The sequence below is a fragment of the Silurus aristotelis genome, assembly GCF_946808225.1.
Source record: "Silurus aristotelis genome assembly, chromosome: 6".
NCBI classification, from domain to species: Eukaryota; Metazoa; Chordata; class Actinopteri; order Siluriformes; family Siluridae; genus Silurus; species Silurus aristotelis.
Window position 1 is genome coordinate 24,183,112 of NC_139579.1, and position 18,016 is coordinate 24,201,127.

The window sequence follows — 18,016 nt, forward strand, 5'->3', positions numbered from 1 at the left end:
AATACTTTTATACTTTTACTCAAGTGAAAGTTTAAAGGGAGAACTTTTACTTTTACTGGAGTGATATTTTACAGAGTGTATCTCTAATTTAACTTAACTACACAGTTTGTCCACCACTGCTATTGTGGAAAATAAAGTCAGACATTTTATCTATAGAAATATATTTAAGGATTATCCAGTTTTAATAAAAATTGTTATGAATTTAAAGCTTGAAAGCTTCAACTAGATGCTATATTTTTAGCCTGGTAAAGAATTGTATTGGGAATAGTTGGTTTTAAAACAATATCTTAAAATATTTTTTATGTTTTGTTTTACTTAATTATGTAATTGTAATAAATTATGAGATGTTATTTTGTAATTAATAATCTTGGTGTTTACTCCTGTGATGCCCAGTAAAGCATGGGTTCTAACAAGGACAAACCAGAAAACATTATCCACACTAGACATGTCTGGTCCCAGGAATTTTACGAATGTTTTTCTGTGATTTAAATTCTGCATTAATTGTAGCATTTACTTTTGCTTAAACTAGGACTTTCTGTCCAACTATGCTGACAAGGTCCAGGTCCACCTTAAACCATTGTCCCAACAATCACACCATGATACTCCTCTTTTGGTTACTGAGATCACCTTCTCGCTGCACTTCCCTTGTACAGAAGTACTCCCTTTTTCACCAGGCTGCTGATTCAGCTTGTTGTTTTAGCGATACTGGCCGATACTGCTAATTGTTTGAGGTAGTCAAATGCTGACCACATTCCTGAGGTCTCCACATTGGAGAGCTAAGGACTAAAAGATTAGGCAATTCTCAGTATGCTACACTATGCTGGTATCCTCACCTAAAGTCTTGCCCACAGCAGCCAACCAGGCTTTGTGGTCAGTTGCTTAGATGGATATGTTCATACAAATGATCTTCAGAGATCTTCGTCTGGTAAAACATGGGATTGGAATGTAGTTGGTAAGGAGGCAAAATTTATAAACTGTATCCCCCATCTTTGTGGATACTTTAGATTTTGACAGTTTATTTATTTAAACCCATTGAAGTCTGGGTCACAAACAGGTCATCTATGATGGATGCGATTGGAGATTGCTGGATGCCATAGTTGTATATTGACTTCTATAGTTCAACTCAGCTGACTTCAGCATATTCATGGCTGGTGCCAAATTCCCTTCTCAAGCCTGTGCCATGGGGATGCAGAGACTCTCAGACTGTTAATTGTTCATTATAAGGTCCTATAATCTGATGCCAGATTTCAGCTACCTCTACAGTCTTGTGAGTTTTCAAATGAGCAATATGAATTACACACACCCTCCTTGCCTAGCATAGCGATTTTTTCACACACTGATCCTACAGGTATCTTATTTTGCTCTGTTGAAATAAGTCGCTAGATCTGCATCCTGACTGTGGTCAACCAGTTGATGACCGCTGACCAGGATGACTTGTATGCAAGGTTTTGTTGGCAGATTTAACTGTCAAGTATAAAATGGTTTGTTTTCAAGGCTAAATGGTTTGTATGCTAAAAGCTTTCCTTCTTAAATGTCTGGATCTGAAGCAACAAGCATGCGTTTCTTATTGCTTTGTTGATACCGAGGCAACTGCCTCCACCCATTGTTAAAATGTTTATTAAAAAAAAAAAAAAAAAAAAAAAAAACACCCAAAGCTGATTAGAATGCAATTTGTTTTGAAGTGCTGGCACGATGTCAGAAGTCACAGCAATTGGGACAACCATTTAACTGCTATGTAACACCACTGTTATTGCTCCTGTGGCCTGATTTGTTATGTAGCTATGCCAGGGAGGTTATTTTAGATAGAATTTCGGGCTTCATCTTCTTTGCCTCTCTTCCATTGCCCAGAAGCTCATAACAGCGCTCCGCTCTTGATCTTTCCTTGTTGATATTTATTTATTTTCCTTACTGTGCATATTTTGCGGTTACATTAATAAGGCCTCCTGGTATATGGTGAAGAGCCAGTGTGCAAGTCTGCTTGTGCGGGCTTAAGCAGTGGTGAAGACCGGCGTCTGCTCCTAATTGAGGGAAAATGCGTAGCACATGGAGTTTGGTTGGCAGTTTTGGTAAGGGAGAGTGCGTGCAAGTGTGTGTGTAAAGGGTGCTTTTGGTGTGTTTGTGTGCAAGTGTCAGGGCATCCAGGCAGCGTAAAAGGTTATACGCCCATTTATTTTCCTCTGTGTATCTTTCCAGACTCTTGGATTGCTCTTCTGCAGAGATGATATATATGAATTTTTTATTTTTTTTAACTTTGTAGAATTTCATCCACGTAAAGCTGATTTGTTAGAACACGAGGGAAAAAAAGAGCTACTGTATAATCTTTTCCACCTCTAATGTTACTGTCCATGGCAGGGTATTACATACAATCTGCCTTCTCATCGGCTCTCACTACCCATTTCTAAATAGCCGTACTGTTTGCACATTTAATAGCCAGCGAACCTGATATCTGGCAAGAATCTCCACTTATTTAAAGATGAACTCATTTACATGCAGCCTTTTTGTTTTCGTGAAAGAAAAGGGATGTTTGAATAAGGTGTTCCACACAACCAAAGCACTTCATGCTAGGAGGCATAAAACTGAAGCTATAAACAAACTTTAACTAAGCATTTGTACATCTTGAACCTTTTGTTTGGGTCACTTTTTTTTTTCTTTATAAGACTCAGTATTTATAGTAGAATTATTGATTTTTTTGGATTAATAGTGACATACTCCCTGTAAAATGATTAGATCATATCTTCCTATCAGTATATAAGTTAAGGAGGAACCGCAGATGAAGTGCTGAGGGATGCTTTACAGCTGCGTTTGAGTAATCATTCTCTTTGTAGGCCATATCTAATAGTGTGAGAGAAATGCAATGAAATCTGATCACTGATGCAAAGACACACACACACACACACACACACACACACACACACACACACACACACACACACCACACACACACACACAAAGAGACACTCTTGCCAGTAGCAGCACCTCCGCTGTGTGAGAACCAGGAGCAGCGAGAGCAAAATAGCTTCATTTGAACTCCCTCTTTGCTAAAAGGTCTTTATTGTGCAGCTTTCACTGCCTGAGAGGCTTAAGATAGGGATAAATATTGCAGAGACTGTGGAATTGCCAGGTGCCTTTTTCACACTTGGAAAATTCTTTTCCAGTTTTGCCTTGACGTGGCATTAAAGGGGACAGGGCCAATGTATACTCAAGTTTGTGTAAATATTTAAATATGGTTATTTCAATATGACCACTTCTTTTGCACATGAAGGTGATTCATAAGAAGTGTATTTATATTAGCTTTCATTTTTTTTAGATGCTTAATATAGAAAGTACATCTAAGTGACATTGGTTATAATTGCACTTCGTAGTTTTAAAAGTACAATTTGCAAGTAAGTGCTACATGACTTAAAGTGATGATAACACAGCAAATTTCAATTTTCATGTGTATACACATACATTTCAATCCACACCTCTAGATTTGTCTCTGTGATAAACTTTATACTTTAATTTTAAAATGCTATGATTGACTTATGCTTAATCGTATGTTTTGTACTTTATACAAGTTTCAATTAGTCTTTAATCTATAGGCATAATGGTTTTTACCTCCAGAGTGCACCTGTCCCTTAAAAATTCCAAAAAATTTAATTTTACAATAGGAAAATAGATCCAAATCTCTGGAATATTAGTCTTTCTTTTTGTTCGCCAAATATATATATATATATATATATATATATATATATATATATATATATATATATATATATAGTATATATTTATTTATTTTTTGCATTGTAGCACTTGTTTCTATGGCAGCAAAAAATAAATAAAAAAATTACAGGCTAATAAAAATTCATGGTAAACAGCAACTGCTCAAGTCTGTGACTTTTGTGATTGTGTTCTCAAATGAATGCTTTGAAACACACCAATAAAGTAATATATTCACTTTCATGAATTGCTTTATCCTGGTCAGGGTTTTGGTGGCAACTGAAACTGGTAGTTTGCACATTTAATTCACATACTGTCAAGTTATTTTGGGAAAACCCACACAAACATATAAAACATGTAAAACTTCACACTGACTTTTAACAAATTAAACTGGAGACCTTGGAGTTCTTAAGCAATTAGGGCTGCAACTAACGATTATTTTGATAATCGATTAATCCGGATTATTTTTTCGATTAATCGGGTTGTCTAAAAAAATAAGACGGGGAAAAAAAAAAAAAGAAATGTTTTGATTAAATGTTTTGCTTTATAAATATATAAAACTCTTTTATAATAAACCTATAGTATTTATGTATTAAAGTGTACCTAAAAAAATCCACATAGTGAGTTTAACTATCTTTAATTGTGACATATTAAAGCTTGTAGCTTGTTTAGGAGTGCATGGGGCATTGCTCCTTTGAACAAGTTTACTCAAGCTGGGTTGTTCCTTTCTGTAACACAACATGGTGGAAGCTCAGTGGTTAAGGCATTGGACTTTGGATTGGAAGTTTACAGGTTCAAATCCCACCACCACCAAGCTGATACTGCTGGGCTCTTGAGCAAGGCCTTTAACCCTCCCCTCCTTAGTTGTAAGTTGCTCTGGATAAGGGCAACTGTAAATGTTGAAAATTTTTTTGACAATTTTTATTTAAAAAAAATACTCAGACATTTTGTTTAATTTAAGTTTGTTGTAGTAGACAAATGCTATATAAAGCGAATGGAACGGAGAAACGCAGCAGGCTTGATTTAAAAGAAAGGAAAAAATATGCGCTGGTGAACAAATGCATAATAAATCACTGAAAACCACAACAGTGACAAAAGATTTAATTCTTTACTGCTGCTCTTATTTGCTGCTTTTAGATTTAGTTTTTTTTGCACCGTTTTAATCGAATCATCACCATGTCATGAGCGAGCTGATTGTGCAACCCGAGTCACGACAGAACAGATCCAGTGCGACTGTTCTGAAGTTGGCAAACAAACAGTTTACACCATAACACTTTATTAAACTACACTATTCTCACATGAGGAGAAAGCGTGTTTTTGTGCTCATGCATCACTTACTTCCATACACGCACACGCTCCACTTTGCAGAACTTGCAGGTTACAGTCTTCATTGTTGCCTTAGATGACTTTGGACGCACATTTTTTCCTGCTGCCGGTTGACCTGCATTTTCCAACATTTATCTAGTGGCTGTGTTATCTTTTGTCGTCATGCAAGCCCGTAACTTGAGCAACCCTACTAATCGATAACGGCATTCTCTGACAACAAATTGAACTAACTATTATTATCGATAATAATAGTTTATTGGTAATATATAAAAAATAATATTTTATCGATTAGTTTTTGCAGCCCTATTAGCAATGAATTGAAATATAATTGTAGAATCGTATGTATCACAGATATAAAACTGTTATGTTGGCCATCATATGGCTTGCTATTGCTAGTGTATACCCAAGCAGAAAGCATAGATTTTTAAGTTCATGTAGCATCTGCTGCACAGTTAAAGGGCAAACAGATGATGACATGGCTGAGTGAGAACACTGACCCAGATGTTGGCTTTCGTAAGTAATATATTTTTCTAAAGTCATATTTCTCACCAATTCTAAATCAAATGCCATTTGAATAATTTCAGAGTTAACATTAGGAAGCCCTTATGAGATTCTCAAAGCAGATGTCTTTGACTAAGTTCATGAAAAGGCACATTCTAGCATATTTTATATTGCTGTTTTTGCCATGACATTATCTTTGCACATGTTTGCTTTGAAGACTGGCCCAGTTTTGCTTAAAAAAATATATCTAATAACATTTTATTGAGTTTATGAGTGTGTCTGTAAATGTTTCTTATCTCTGTCTGCTTTTAATCTCCTTCATTAGGTTGGGGGTATTGAATTTAATCCATGCTTTTCTTAGTAACCGTCTTTGAAATGGAATATTTTTCAGCTCATTGGATATTTTATATGCGCTTAATCAGTAGCAGAAATATGCATGCTGTCACAAGTCAGCCCATGATGAGGCCTCTTCAGTGGCTGCCTCTATGTTGGGGTGCTTGAGAAGTTGGCTGCCCTTCCATCCACCAGACTAATTTCATAAGTGTGTGTGTGTATGTGTGTGTGTGTGTGTGTGTGTGTGTGTGTGTGTGTGTGTGTGTGTGTGTGTGTGTGTGTGTGTGTGTTGGTGCACACATGCTTCTGTCTGCAGAATTGTATGGTTTTGATGTTCTCATTGATTCCAACCTCAAGCCATGGCTTTTGGAAGTGAACCTTTCTCCATCACTTGCATGGTGAGTGACATCAGTTTTGACACTATAAACTCATACTTTTGTATCATTAGTTTTTCCAGCTTTTCATGTGCTTGAATTTTGTATAGCATTTCATTTATTTAAGCTTATGGATTCAAATTTGGTAACCTCTGATTTTAACAATTGGGTCTGCTTTTTATTATTGTCTTTTTAGGTATTTTGTATTGATGTCATTAGTTTTGTAGCTGATGTAATTCTATGGTTAATAGCCAGTCCTCCGTTTTTTTTTTTTGGAAACCTTCATATTTTGTGCCTGTTTTTATCATGCAGATAAAACAACAACAACATGATTTTATTAAACATTTGCTGTATGGACAAAAGTATTGAGGGACCTGACTTAACCAGCCATATGTGGTTCTTCCCCAAACTGTTACCACACAGTTCTATAGTATGTTTTTGGATGCACTAGCAGTACATTTTGCGTTCACTTAAACTTCGAGACCCAGACTCTTTTCCAGCATGAGAGTGCCCCTGTGCAGAAAGCCAGCTCTATGAATATATAATTTACAAGGTTTGGAGTGGAAGATTTCGAATGACCTGCTGTAAAGATCTGACCTCAACCCAATTGAACACCTTTAGAATGAATTAAAAACACAGATTGCACCCCAGGGCTCCTCACCCTACATCAGTACCTGACTTCGATAGTATGCTTGTGCCTGAATGAGCACAAATCACCATAACCAGACCGTCTTCCCAGAAGACTGGAGGATAATATAACAGCAAGTAGGAAAGCCATAATAATCATATGGTCAGGTCTCTACAAATCTTTGTCCACATAGTGTTTCTAATAATACTTTCATACTGTATTCAATTATAGGGGTTTAACTTTTGGGGTAAAAATACAGTAAATGCATTTTTCTGTGAAGTTAAATCTTCACAACTAAACAAATCTAGTGAAATATCTTTTCACATGGGGAACGGGGACTAAATGTGAAATGGGATGTTCATGTTAGGGACTGCAGGTGAAAATTAGCATTTTTTTGCTATAACCTAGCACATGACAGCTCTTCTTTTTTAGACTAATGTTTTCTGTCCATTGTCCCTGATTAAGTATAAATAAACTCATTCATTCAAAAAGCCTGTATAAATATTATCAGGTGTCCGCAAACTTTTATCCATACATTGTATATTCAATAAAGTCAAATTATACCTGCTATCATTACAGACAGAAGAATTTCTAACCAACAACCATGAGTCAACAGAGATAATGACCTTTATTCTAAAATTGTTAAAACTATTAAGCAATTCATTTTTCTGGGTTTAAAAAAAAAAAACATGAACCTATCACTGCAAATGTCATTTACTTAATTTTGTATTCCTATTGTTATTCATGTCCCATTTTTTTATCAGCTGCACCTTGTTTTTGCTCAGAATATCCGGATCAAAATATTTCCCAAATATATTTGTACAATCTGTAGAGGCATAAATTTAGATCCTTATTAGATATCTGTTCACCTTTTCCCTCATTTTTTGTTCCTGTGAGGACTGTCCTACTAAAAACCATTGAGGCTAGATCCACCCATGTATTTCTTGAATTGTTATATATATATATATATATATATATATATATATATATATATATATATATATATATATATATATATATATACACATACAGTGAGGAAAATAAGTATTTCAACACCCTGCTATTTTGCAAGTTCTCCCACTTAGAAATCATGGAGGAGTCTGAAATTGTCATCGTAGGTGCATGTCCACTGTGAGAGACATAATCTAAAAAAAAAAAAAAATCCAGAAATCACAATATATGATTTTTTTTAACTATTTATTTGCATGATACAGCTGCAAATAAGTATTTGAACACCTGTCTATCAGCTAGAATTCTGACCCTCAAAGACCCCAAAAGTCTGCCTTTAAAATTTCCACCTCCACTACATTTATTATTCTAAATTAGATGCACCTGTTTGAGGTCGTTAGCTGCATAAAGACACCTGTCCACCCCATACAATCAGTAAGAATCCAACTACTAACATGGCCAAGATCAAAGAGCTGTCCAAAGACACTAGAGACAAAATTGTACACCTCCACAAGGCTGGAAAGGGCTACGGGGAAATTGCCAAGCAGCTTGGTGAAAAAAGGTCCACTGTTGGAGCAATCATTAGAAAATGGAAGAAGCTAAACATGACTGTCAATCTCCCTCGGACTGGGGCTCCATGCAAGATCTCACCTCGTGGGGTCTCAATGATCCTAAGGAAGGTAAGACATCAGCACAGAACTACATGGTAGGAGCTGGTCAATGACCTAAAAAGAGATGGGACCACCATTTCCAAGGTTACTGTTGGTAATACACTAAGACGTCATGGTTTGAAATCATGAATGGCACGGAGGGTTCCCCTGCTTAAACCAGCACATGTCCAGGCACGTCTTAAGTTTTCCAATGACCATTTGGATGATCCAGAGGAGTCATGGGAGAAAGTCATGTGGTCAGATGAGACCAAAATAGAACTTTTGGGTCATAATTCAACTAAACGTGTTAGGAGGAAGAAGAATGATGAGTACCATCCCAAGAACACCATCCCTACTGTGAAGCATGGGGGTGGTAGCATCATGCTTTGGGGTGTTTTTCTGCACATGGGACAGGGCGACTGCATTGTATTAAGGAGAGGATGACCGGGGCCATGTATTGCGAGATTTTGGGGAACAACCTCTTTCCCTCAGTTAGAGCATTGAAGATGGGTCGAGGCTGGGTCTTCCAACATGACAATGACCCAAAGCACACAGCCAGGATAACCAAGGAGTGGCTCTGTAAGAAGCATAGCAAGGTTCTGGCGTGGCCTAGCCAGTCTCCAGACCTAAACCAAATAGAGAATTTTTGGAGGGAGCTTAAACTCCGTGTTTCTCAGCGACAGGCCAGAAACCTGACTGATCAAGAGAAGATCTGTGTGGAGGAGTGGGCCAAAATCCCTTCTGCAGTGTGTGCAAACCTGGTGAAAAACTACAGGAAACGTTTGACCTCTGTAATTGCAAACAAAGGCTACTGTACCAAATCTTAACATTGACTTTCTCAGGTGTTCAAATACTTATTTGCAACTGAATTATACAAATAAATAGTAAAAAAAAATCATACATTGTGATTTCTGGATTTTTTTTTTTTAGATTATGTCTCTCACAGTGGACATGCACCTACGATGACAATTTCAGACCCCTCCATGATTTCTAAGTGGGAGAACTTGCAAAATAGTAGGGTGTTCAAATACTTATTTTCCTCACTGTATATAAAAACCCTGATTCAAAGACTGCCTTTATATTGGTCTGGCAAATGAAAAGAGAAATTTTTAATGAAGTCTCAAATGAGTCGAGGGTTTCCCCTCCCTGAACACTACACTGAGTGTAAGTGTAGTGTAAACATGCCTATAAACATTTTGTACAGTGATTCTTAAAATAGCCAAAGTTACAGTTTCCTGTTTCCTGCATTTTTTGTTTTAGGGTCGATAAATCTTTGGCCAACTTGTTTAAAGCCTCACTTGACTTGTGGAAAGACTGTTGTTCTTTTTTGCAGAAAAAGGATTTACCTGGATGTTGTGTAATAATTATATAGTAACTTTTTTAATATATATATATATATATATATATATATATATATATATATATATATATATATATATATATATATGGCATGCTTACACACACACACATTTTATTTATCTATTATTTTATTAGTTTAGCTTTAATAACATGTGAATTTGATTGCAAAAGGAAATGAAAGATCTTGCGCAGTACAGTGCCTGCTGTAAGGTATATGTTACTTGTAGGTAACAGCAAGACTTAGAGTGACATTGAGTGTATGTATTATTAACTACATGGATTGCAAAACCAGATCATTTCTAGCTATTGTTTAAATGAAACAATCAGCATTTCTCTTCCTCATAGGCTCCAGAGTGCTTCATATGAACCTTTTACGTACCTTACATACTGTATTATAATAATATTTTATTTGACAAAATTTATTCATTTGCATTTTTTTATACATTTCTTTTTTCTAGTGATACTCCCCTTGACCTGAAAATAAAGGCGAGCATGATCTCAGACATGTTTTCTCTTGTAGGTGAGTTGCTTTTTCGTCTCTCCCCTCATACTCACTCTTCTGTATCACTTTACTATTCATCCATTATGTTTATGTACCACCATGGCTGGAGAATGCCGTCACATTTGCTAAGGCAAATTAGAAGTTTCAGCAGCCTCAATGGCCCTTATTCATCAGAGTAGCGGAGAAACAAGCGCAGATTTGAGTGCGTGGAATCGTACGTCATTAAAATGAGCGGATAATTTGAGCTCGATTGATGACTCCATTTCAGTTGCGAGAACATTAACCTCTATCCATTCGTCCCATGTTTACATGTCACGTGCATACAATACATCCCAATTTCCTATCTAATTTGCGTGTAGAAAACACCCTGATTTATGTAAACAAATAGAAATCCTTCAACAGGCTACAGTTACACAAGATCTACAAAATCTAAATGATGCCAAAATACATAGCTGAGTTGGACATGCTCTTGTTTGCTGAAAATGAATACATCGTATTATCGATATCCTTAACCGGTGTGAAAGCTGTGCACTAAGCGAGAACTTCAAATGATTTTAATTCAATGGTTAACAGTTTGTATGGTAAAAATGATAATCCAAAATGTAGGTGTGTCTTGTCCTCTAATCCTTCGTTTTATTGATATTAATGACTAATTATAAAAGGGAATGTAGACAACTACTTATGTGGCTATTCAAAATGAGGTAGAACATTTTCCAATCTCATCTGTGTGTATTCAAATTATTTATAGTGTAAACATGCCATTGTTTTCTGTGTGTTCTAATGTTGATATGAAAGAAAATATTTGTTTTTGTGATGAGTGCTTCTCAAAGCTTTTGTATTTAAATGTGCTTTATTGTTAATGAAAATGTATACAATTATCCACTTTTCTGCTTAATTGACATTCAATACATGTTTGCTCAAAATCCCATGACTTATATTTTATATATAATATAAGATTCCTGCAAGCACTATTGTGATTTCAAAGATATTTATATTCTGAGAATGTATAATATTATATATATATATATATATATATATATATATATATATATATATATATATATATTCCAGCTGGCTGGAATAAATCTTTACATGTACTTCTTAACTGCTTCCCTGCTTCAGACTAATCCTTGAGGCTATGTTTGTGTGTTTCTTTTTCCTATTGTTTATGCAGTTCACGAGTTTATGAGTCACGTAATCCATATTGCTATATGGCAAAAATCCTTTAGCTGAGAATTGTGTTGCCTGTTGGTTTCATTTACGATGCACGCAAGCATTTTTGTGGTCTTATAAATGCTCTCATATTTGTTGATTGTTGTCAGTGACATTGATGGTCTTGGAATAAAAAAATCACACGATTATTTATCGGCATGAGCGTACCCACGTTGTACAAGTGTCAACATAAAGCTATTATTAAATTCTTGTGAGTTGCCTGAAGAGAAACTACCTCTTTATAATATACTATTTATTTGTATTATTAGTTCAAATGGCTTCATGCATTTATATACCTGCATTTAATGGTTACATTACAAGTCATTTTTTATTTGCAAAAAAAATTTTCATCAGTTTATGAACAATATTTTACTACTATATTTTACTTATATAAGTACTGAAATTCTTTAGCTGGAATTGTCTTATCTTTATATTCAGGCCACTGTAGTTTGCCTCAGTGGTAAACATAATGGGTACATTTATAGTTTCTAACATATTTTGATTATGTAATCAAGTCAAGTCAAGTTTATTTCTAAAGCGCTTTTCACAACAGACATTGTCTAAAAGCAGCTTTACAAAATTTTAACAGTTAAGGTGAATGGTGTGTATTTATCCCTGATGAGCAGCCGTGGTGACTGTGGCAAGGAAAAACTCCCTTAGATGACATGAGGAACAAACCTTGAGAGGAACCAGACTCAAAAGGGAAACCCATCCTCATTTGGGTGATATTAAGAGTGTGATCATTATCTATAATCTATAATCTAATAAAAGGTCTAGGCTTGTCTTTGTGGCCAGGCTCCTTGATTCCACAGGAGTGATGCATAGTAATGGCTGTTTCATGGTTCCAGATTATTGCCTTCCTTTAGGGGAGATGGGATGCGTATAAATGTTTAGTCTTTGTTGCACTCATCTGTTTTTAAATACTGTAGCTGCATCTACTAGTTAGCATTTGAATAAGAAGGTGAAGGAAATCATTGAATGTGTGTCAAAAATTTTATCTTTTTTTGTTTTATTTCATTGGTCCTTTGCGAAATCAAACACTTACATTTTTTACTAAGATTTAATTTAAGATTTAATAAAGATCAAAATTATTATTTTTTTGGCCTTAAGGGTTTGTATGCCAGGACCCTCTACTAAAACAGATGCGGTCAGATAAGGCTGGATCTGAACCAGCTGTGAAGAACCACAAAACTCAGGTAGGTGTGGAGATTTGCAAACTGGCCAAAACAATGATGACGACTGCTTGCGATTATTGTTGGAAAAACTGTGCAAAGCTACATATTGCTGTTAAATGTGGAAAATGACTTTAGTCTGAAGTGAGCTTTTCTCGTGAATTTGCACTATGCTACATGGTACATTAAGCAGCTAATATTTATTTAACTGCATGCTTCCTTTACTTCCTTTTTCCTTTCTCATTTTAAAGGTGGTGAAAAATATGCAAAGTTCTGGTCATTACGCTCAATGAATTCACTGTGAAAGAATGTAATAATTTGTGCTGAACAATTTATTCTTTCTAATCCTGTGATTAATTACTTTTTGTGATACAATGACATGCACAGTTACCAATTTAGTTTCGTCCAATTCGGACATTTTTCTGCTCATATTGTATAATCAAGCAAACAGTGCGGATATTATTCATTTATACAATTGAAAAGAATATTTGCAAATGCAACGTAAGCTATAGAGTTCAGTGTCGCATCAGTCAGTGATACTGGTGTATTATTCGGATTTCTACTGTTCTTTTTACACTTCTGATTCATGTCTTGGAAGATGTAGTCTATAACTATTGTGGTAGGCAAATGAGAGTAGCAGCTGCCGTTTAAACCTTTGATGACCACAGTTGTGTATTAATGTATAATGTGGCTTTTTCCTCCATCTTTATTTCCCCTTAGCATCATTTCGTCGCACAGGCTGCGTCTGCCAAATCCAAAGCGGTGGGTCTGCCGTCCTAATATAAAATAACGAATTTTTGTTTGTTTGTTTTTCTTATTCTTTCTCCTTTAAATGCTTTCTATTTTTTATTTAATAATTTTTTCTTATAAAGAGGAAAAAGAAATTACCCAGGTGTTACTCAGACAAATAAGCAAAAAAAAAAAAAAAAAAAAAAAAGGATGTAATAAAAAAAGGATATATATATCCTTTTTTTTATTACATCGAATTAATCACTTAAATTGGCACAAAATTAAATTGATTAATTAAAATGAGATAAATCGAAAAAAAATTTTTATTAGTATTATTTCATAAATAGTTTACGTTTGTTAGACTCCATTTGGGTAATACAGATGTGTATACAGTTGTGTGAAAACGTGTTTGCCCCTTTCTGATTTCTTAGTTTGTTTGCATGTTTGTCACATTTTAATGTTTCAGATCATCAAACTAATTTAAATAAAAATTATTTTTTAAATGAAAGTTTTTATTATTGAGGGAAAACAAAATCCAAAACTACATGGCCCTGTGTGAAAAAGTCTTTGCCCCCCGTTAAAACTGTGGTTTATCACACCTGAGTTCAATTTCTCTATCCACACCCAGGCCTGTTTACTGCCACACCTGTTCACAATCAAGAAATCTCTTAAATAGGACCTGCCTGACAAAGTGAAGTAGACCAAAAGATCCTCAAAAGCTAGACATCATGCCGAGATCCAAAGAAATTCAGAAACAAATAAGAAAGAAAGTAATTGAGATCTATCAGTCTGAAAAAGGTTATAAAGCCATTTCTAAAGCTTTGGGACTCCAGCAAACCACAGTGAGAGCCATTATTCACAAATGGAAAAAACTTGGAACAGTAGAGAACCTTCCCAGGACTGGCCAGCCGAAAAATAATTACCGCAAGAGCACAGCGACGACTCATCCAAGAAGTCACAAAAGACCCCATAACAACATCCAAAGAACTGCAGGCCTCACTTGCCTCAGTTAAGGTCAGTGTTCATGACTCCACCATAAGAGACTGGGCTAAAATGGTTTGCATAGCAGAGTTCCAACCACTGCTGAGCAAAAAGATAAACATAAAACATAAAGGCTTGTCTCAGTTTTGCCAGAAAACATCTTTGTGATCCCCAAGACTTTTGGGAAAATACTTTGTGGACTGACGAGACAAAAGTTAAACTTTTTGGAAGGTGTGTGTCCCATTACATCTAGCATAAAAGTAACACCGCATTTCAGAAAAAAAACATCATACCAACAGTAAAATATGGTGGTGGTAGTGTAATGGTCTGGGGCTGATTTGCTGCTTCAGGACCTGGAAGACTTGCTGTGATAAATGGAACCATGAATTCTGCTGTTTACTAAAAAAATCCTGGAAGAGAATGTCCAGCCAACTGTTCATGACCTCAAGCTGAAGGGAACTTGGGTTCTGCAGCAGGACAATGATCCAAAACACACCAGCAAGTCCACCTCTGAATGGCTGAAAAACACAAAAATGAAGACTTTGGAGTAGCCTAGTCAAAAAGTCCTGACCTGAATCCTATTGAGATGCTGTGGCATGACCTTAAAAAGGCGGTTCATGCTTGCAACCCTCCAATGTGGATGATTAACAACAATTCTGCATAGATGAGTGGCCCAAAATTCCAAAAAACAAACTCATTGCAAGTTATAGCAAACGCTTGATTGCAGTTGTTGCTGCTAAGGGTGGTCCAACCAGTTATTAGGTTTAGGGGCAAACACCATGCAGTTTTGGATGTTTTTTTCCCTCAATAATAAAAACCTTTATTTATAAACTGCATGTTGTGTTCACTTGTGTTATCTTTTACTAATATTTAAATGAGTTTGATGATCTAAAACGTGTGTGTTTATATGTATGTGTGTTTGTGTGTGTCCTTTTAGAGACATTCTTAAAGCAAACTCTAAAGAATCCATATTATTAGACTGTTGTAAAAACTTGCGCTAAAAATTGTATTTCGCCGCACTACAAATCGTATTTCTGGTACGGAGTGAGTAGCCACAGGGACACTGCGCTAACTCTAGTTTCTTTTTCATATACCAGGCATTGTTGTGTGTTTTCAAGTTTAATAACAAAAACAAAAAAAACTGTGACACAGTCCTCCTCATTACAGATATGACCTGGTAGTCTCTGGGTCTGTTTACTGCTTTACTGCTTAACTGACATGCCAAATCCCAAAACTATTCTATAAAATAGTATAATCCCTGTTATTTAAGATGACAAACGGAGGCAAATAGGTTAGACTCCTACCTCTGTTGACTTTTGGCACTCTGTCAAAAGCCCAGCAAAGCCGTCAATCTTTCGTGGCAACTCATGCCATTAGCGTGGGAGGCTACAGAGAAATGCCAGGCAAGAATGCCAGAGGAGATAAAACGTAACATTTATTTAACCAAACGAAAAAGCGATTGCATGTAGGTTTTTCTGTTTTGTGTACATAAATATTCACAACTAAAACCTACCATGAATCTCCTAAAACATTACTTCTGTGGTGATGATGTTAAAACAGAAACAATTTTGTTTAAGTAAAGTACATTTTATATGTCAGGCTCCATTACCCAGAAGTAAAATATAATATAAAGAGAATATATTGTAATATGAAACATGGAAGACCTGTCTGTGTATTATATCTGTCCTGCGGGAGATTTGAACCCTTTTTCTACATTTGCTGTTAATTTATGAAACTAAAAATGTTAATTAAGGGTTTTTTTGTTTGTGGAGTGAGTAAAGTACTCGTTTATTCTTTATCCACTTTCAGAGACCTCATTCTGCCAATAATCCTGAGGATCTGAAAGAGAAACAGGGAGGCAGGCATGTGGACACACTGGGCTTGACTGCAGAGGAGGTAATTCTGCAGTGGCGTAAAATAAATGGCTCAATTTGATTTGACTTAATGCGATACTCCCTTTGCATTTGTTGATTAGATCAATATTCGCACACACTTTAAAGCTTTTTAGAAGATTACAGATCAGGCCATGTACCCTTCTGCTATTTATTTTAAAAGTTTTGTTCTGTACTTGTTTTGGCCAGTTAAAAGTACTGAGGAGGACACAGGAGGAGCACGAGAGGAGAGGTGGATTTATCCGTATTTTCCCCACACCACAAACTTGGGAGCTTTACAGGTTAGAGTAGCCAGAGTCTCTTGGCAAGATGATGCATTGAACATTTTTGATTTTTTTTTTAAACACAAGTAAATACTATTGAGATCGCCATTAATTTGTGAATTCAGCAGTCCAAAACATGCAAGCATCCTATTCAATAATGTTCTACAGGTTTTATTGAGTCGATCTTCTTCTAACATCTTATTAAATGTTTTTAGTCATGTTACATTTAGAATTTTACAGTTTTTTTTGTGGGGGGTGAAAGCTTTTTATTCTGCCTGTCTGTGTCTTTTCATGTATTAGCGGTTACCTGGAATACAAGACATCCATGAACTCCATGTTGGCTAATAAACTTTTCCATAAAAGGTGAGCTTTTCCACAGTGGTCGGGGACATTTTTGAGGAAAGTTTTGAAATTTTGTTGATGTTTTGTCTACGGATGAATAGGTGGGGCATAACGTTTAACGATATACTGTCTGTACACTGGTATTATAGTTTTTATTTGACAGTCTGACATTTGTTCTCGCATCTAAAATAAATGAGGGGGAAAAAATCTGAAGAAAATGTATTCTGTGCGGCCAAAAGTTTGTAGACACCAGACTACTGCATTCATATGATTTTTTTAACATTCTATTCCATATTTAACCTCAAATTTGCCATTTTTCTTCAGGCTTTCCACAAGATGTGGAAGCACGGTTGTAGAGATTCGCTTGATGTTCATTAACAATGTCAGTAGTGAGATCGGGCGCTGATGTTGTGTGAGGAGGTCTGGGGTTCAGTCGACATTCCACAAAGCTTGATTTTCTTCACACATTGTCATGCTAGAACATGTTTCAAAACTAGTGTTTTCCAGTGAAAGGACATTATAATGGTGCGAGTGTGCTTTCTAGTTGTGGGAAAGGTCCACAAAAAGGTATCTGGTTGTCAGAGTGTCAGGTGTCCACAAACATTTGGCCATAAAAATGTTAATTACAAAATAATAAATGATACATCATGACAATCATGTTTATTATATTTAAATAAAATGTTTATTTTTCAGGGCAGCAAAATCCTCTGTGGCCACGCAATTCAAGTAAAAAAATTTGAAGTTACTTGCTTAAATCTTATAACACACTTACTCCCTCACAAATAGTTCGTGTGATAAAATTTGTGTTCATGCATTTTTCTTGTTAAAGCGGTGTGAATGTCTAATAGTCTGTATAAAATACACTATAGATTTATTGTGCAATTGAATCCTCCATGTTGAGTTTTTCCTTGAATAGGAATAGATTGGAGGGTAACGTGCCTTCAGAGGAAAACGTCTATAAAATCTGTCACGTAGTCCAGTATGAGAGCAAATTGCTGTCTCTTGAGGCACGAAGGCACAGAAAAAGGCATACGACTAGTGGCGCCACCCTTCGGAGACGGAAAACTGGTAAAATTCAAAATGAACATGACATGGAAATGGCTCT

General features: G+C 35.8%; 1 protein-coding gene across 2 annotated transcripts in view; it reads left to right on the top strand.

Annotated features, from left to right (window-relative positions):
• ttll5 (tubulin tyrosine ligase-like family, member 5) overlaps positions 1-18,016 on the top strand; it is a 79,903-nt gene that overhangs the window by 16,479 nt on the left and 45,408 nt on the right. For both annotated transcript variants that reach the window (XM_083543906.1, XM_083543907.1), the window contains exons 13-21: positions 6,176-6,257; positions 10,277-10,338; positions 12,643-12,728; positions 13,425-13,466; positions 16,224-16,310; positions 16,496-16,587; positions 16,870-16,932; positions 17,605-17,637; positions 17,828-17,979. In XM_083543906.1, coding sequence (XP_083400032.1) covers positions 6,176-6,257; positions 10,277-10,338; positions 12,643-12,728; positions 13,425-13,466; positions 16,224-16,310; positions 16,496-16,587; positions 16,870-16,932; positions 17,605-17,637; positions 17,828-17,979 — 699 coding nt within the window. The remainder of the gene's footprint in view (positions 1-6,175; positions 6,258-10,276; positions 10,339-12,642; positions 12,729-13,424; positions 13,467-16,223; positions 16,311-16,495; positions 16,588-16,869; positions 16,933-17,604; positions 17,638-17,827; positions 17,980-18,016) is intronic.